Source organism: Homarus americanus, unplaced genomic scaffold (assembly GCF_018991925.1).
Source record: "Homarus americanus isolate GMGI-L3 unplaced genomic scaffold, GMGI_Hamer_2.0 scaffold23198, whole genome shotgun sequence".
Taxonomy (NCBI): Eukaryota; Metazoa; Arthropoda; class Malacostraca; order Decapoda; family Nephropidae; genus Homarus; species Homarus americanus.
The window spans coordinates 679-3,330 of record NW_024736829.1 but is presented as its reverse complement, the minus strand read 5'-3'; the positions used below and the strand labels follow the sequence as shown (position 1 = coordinate 3,330).

Sequence of the window (2,652 nt, the reverse complement as noted above, 5' to 3'; positions counted from 1 at the left end):
TTTGTCCACCGCCGCACGGTTCACGTGTAGCTGCCTCCTTGTATCCCTGGAGCCAGTGGGTTTGGTCTTGGGTATATAACTATATATTTATCACTCAAATAGATCACGTTATTCACTATAATGTTGAGGGTAGTATCTGCGTTCTTGTTTACCAGCGAGTCAGGCCAGTGAATAACCCTCCCTCAACCTGTTGTAATCACCACTGTAATACTTGAACCTTGGCCAACGGGGGCCAGGTGTGGCCACTATACCTTCCTCGTTAGTTATGATGAGGTCCAGAAAATTGTCTGCCAGAGTTTCTACAAAAGAGTAGCTGGATTACTAAGGTCATTTGGCGCGGTTTAATTCGTACAGTCGATGTGGCCATATAGTTAGAGTCTCCCATGACGGCCAGGGTTGAGCGCCGTCAATTAAGGCTCCTAAGTTCCCTTGGTTTACTGGGGAAGATTTAGTCTTTGTTGAGAGTTTGGTTGTCATGGTAACAATGTTGTAAAGTTCTTGGTATTTGTGATGCGTCAGTGGGCGAGTTTTTATATTAGGTTGAGAGGCGAGAGACTGTTGCCACAACTTATATTAGAGATTATTAAAGAGAATGTTACAACTCTTATATACATTATTTGTACATCAAAAAAGGTTTTATATAAATGTTTAGTTTTTCTGGCAACAAATACTGGCAAACTGAGTTGATCTATCCTTGTGTTATTATCGCCGCTCACTCTAATAAATGTTACTCATAAATGTATTTTAACCTTAATGAACACTTTATAAATGTGAGGCTGCACTCTCAAGTAACTGTTGACCTTTGTCCCTTAGTAATGACCAACCATGGCGACGCCTCCACCACCACCACCACCCATTACCGGGGAGCAGAGAGACGGGTTAAAACTCATCACTACACTAAAGAAACTGGGCCGCCCAGTCTTGCTGGATATGTACACCCGAGCAGCACGTCAGGAGGGGAAGGCCGAAGACATGAAGCTTCCCGAGTTCCTGGAGAGTAAAGGCTTCACCAAGACACAGTTAAAGAAATCATTTAATAAGGACCAGCATAAGATACTTGACGCCGACCCTTCTGGCAAGAAATATGACATCTCGCTACTTTACCTGTGCATCACCTTGTGGCCAGCTGGACCCCCTTCAGGAAAAACTCAAAGCTGTAAAAGATTTTCGCAACGAAGTGCTTCACGGGGAGTTAGCCGTCAGTCCTGAGGATTATAAGAACAAGACGGAGCTGAGAAAACTGTTGAAAGACGTATATAGTGAAGGAAAAGATGTGTTTAACATTGATCAAGATGAAGTAGATAACCGGGTTAAAACCATAGATGAAGGCATCAACTACATCAGAGACAACCTCCTGGACCCCGAGGATATAATCAGCTACAATAATGACATCATAGAGCAGTCTGGTAAACAAGAGTTGGTGGAGCTGTTTGGTAGACGGACAAATGTTAATCCTGTGTCGTTTATTGCCGGTACAGACTTTTTCCTTGATATTGGCACTGTGTTCACACGCATCCAAGTTAAGAGGGAGCGAGGTACAGCTGCCCAAGATATACCATATGAAGACATTCTAAAACTTGCCATTGACAAAGGCAAAAGAATCATACTTATTGAAGGTGTCGCCGGTGTTGGTAAGACGACCTTCTTGATAAAATTATTAAGTGATTGGAAGGCCGACAAGAGCACCATACAAGGTCTTACTAACTTCCTGCTTGTCTTCCATGTTGAATGCAGAAATCAACACATCAGGTCTTTTTCACAGCTCGTCCAGTCACAGATGCCAGACACCGCTAAGAAGTGTCGAGGAGGTGACATGATCAAATGTGTCCAGCATTTTAAGGTCCTCGTGCTGGTGGATGGCCTCGACGAGTTGAATACAGCATCAAAAGCACTGGTCCAGGATGTCTTATGTAATTATAACTTTACTGTAGTCTGTACTACAAGGCCAGAGAGGGTGGACGACTTCTACAAAACTCTTCCATCTCACCTGGGAGCTGTCCATTTACAACTTGTTGGTATTCCTGCTGAAAGTCGTGGAACTTGTGCATAGAAATACCACAACCAGCTAAAAAAAGCTGGCAAGAGTACACAGAGTACACGAGAACTGGTAGAGTACCTAAAGAGTATGCCACGTCATCTCCAGGAGTACCTAAGATTGCCCATGAACCTGGTATTCTTAACTCTCATATGGGCCGAAGATCCAAGTAATGTAAAGAATATGACAACGGCCACACAACTGTACAGTAAAGTGAAGGATATGACGACAGAAAAATTTGTGAAACGACTGATAGATAAACCAGACACAGTTATATCTGCTAGTAGTGTGAAGAGAAAGGTTGAAAAGATCTTTAAAGTGATGTGTCGAGAATCCCTTGTAAGCCTAAAATATGACTCATTAAATGTGTCACAAGAGATGACAGACAACCTTGAACAAACATGTGGAGGTGTTAACATTCTGCTCGAGGAAGTCATCGGCGCCTTCCTCATCACCAACAACACTTACTCTCTCTGTGCAGGAGTTAAGTCATGCCTTAGTTTCCCCCACAAGGGAGTTCAGGATTTCTACAGCGCCTTGCATATAAGGGACTCGCTTCAGGGAGACAGACCAAATATGTCTCAAGGTCCCCGCATCATCAGGGAGGTCCTGGAGGA

At 43.6% G+C, this 2,652-nt stretch overlaps 1 protein-coding gene across 1 annotated transcript; it reads left to right on the top strand.

Annotated features, from left to right (window-relative positions):
• Positions 1–641: 641 nt before the first annotated feature.
• On the top strand, positions 642–2,051 carry LOC121872488. Its single transcript, XM_042375280.1, has one exon. The coding sequence runs from the start codon at positions 1,085–1,087 to the stop codon at positions 2,048–2,050; it is 966 nt and encodes a 321-aa protein (XP_042231214.1). The 5' UTR covers positions 642–1,084; the 3' UTR covers position 2,051.
• Positions 2,052–2,652: the final 601 nt, after the last annotated feature.

Coding starts and splice junctions, on each gene's coding strand:
- LOC121872488 (XM_042375280.1), top strand. CDS start 1,085: ATGACATCTCGCTACTTTACCTGTGCATCACCTTGTGGCCAGCTGGAC.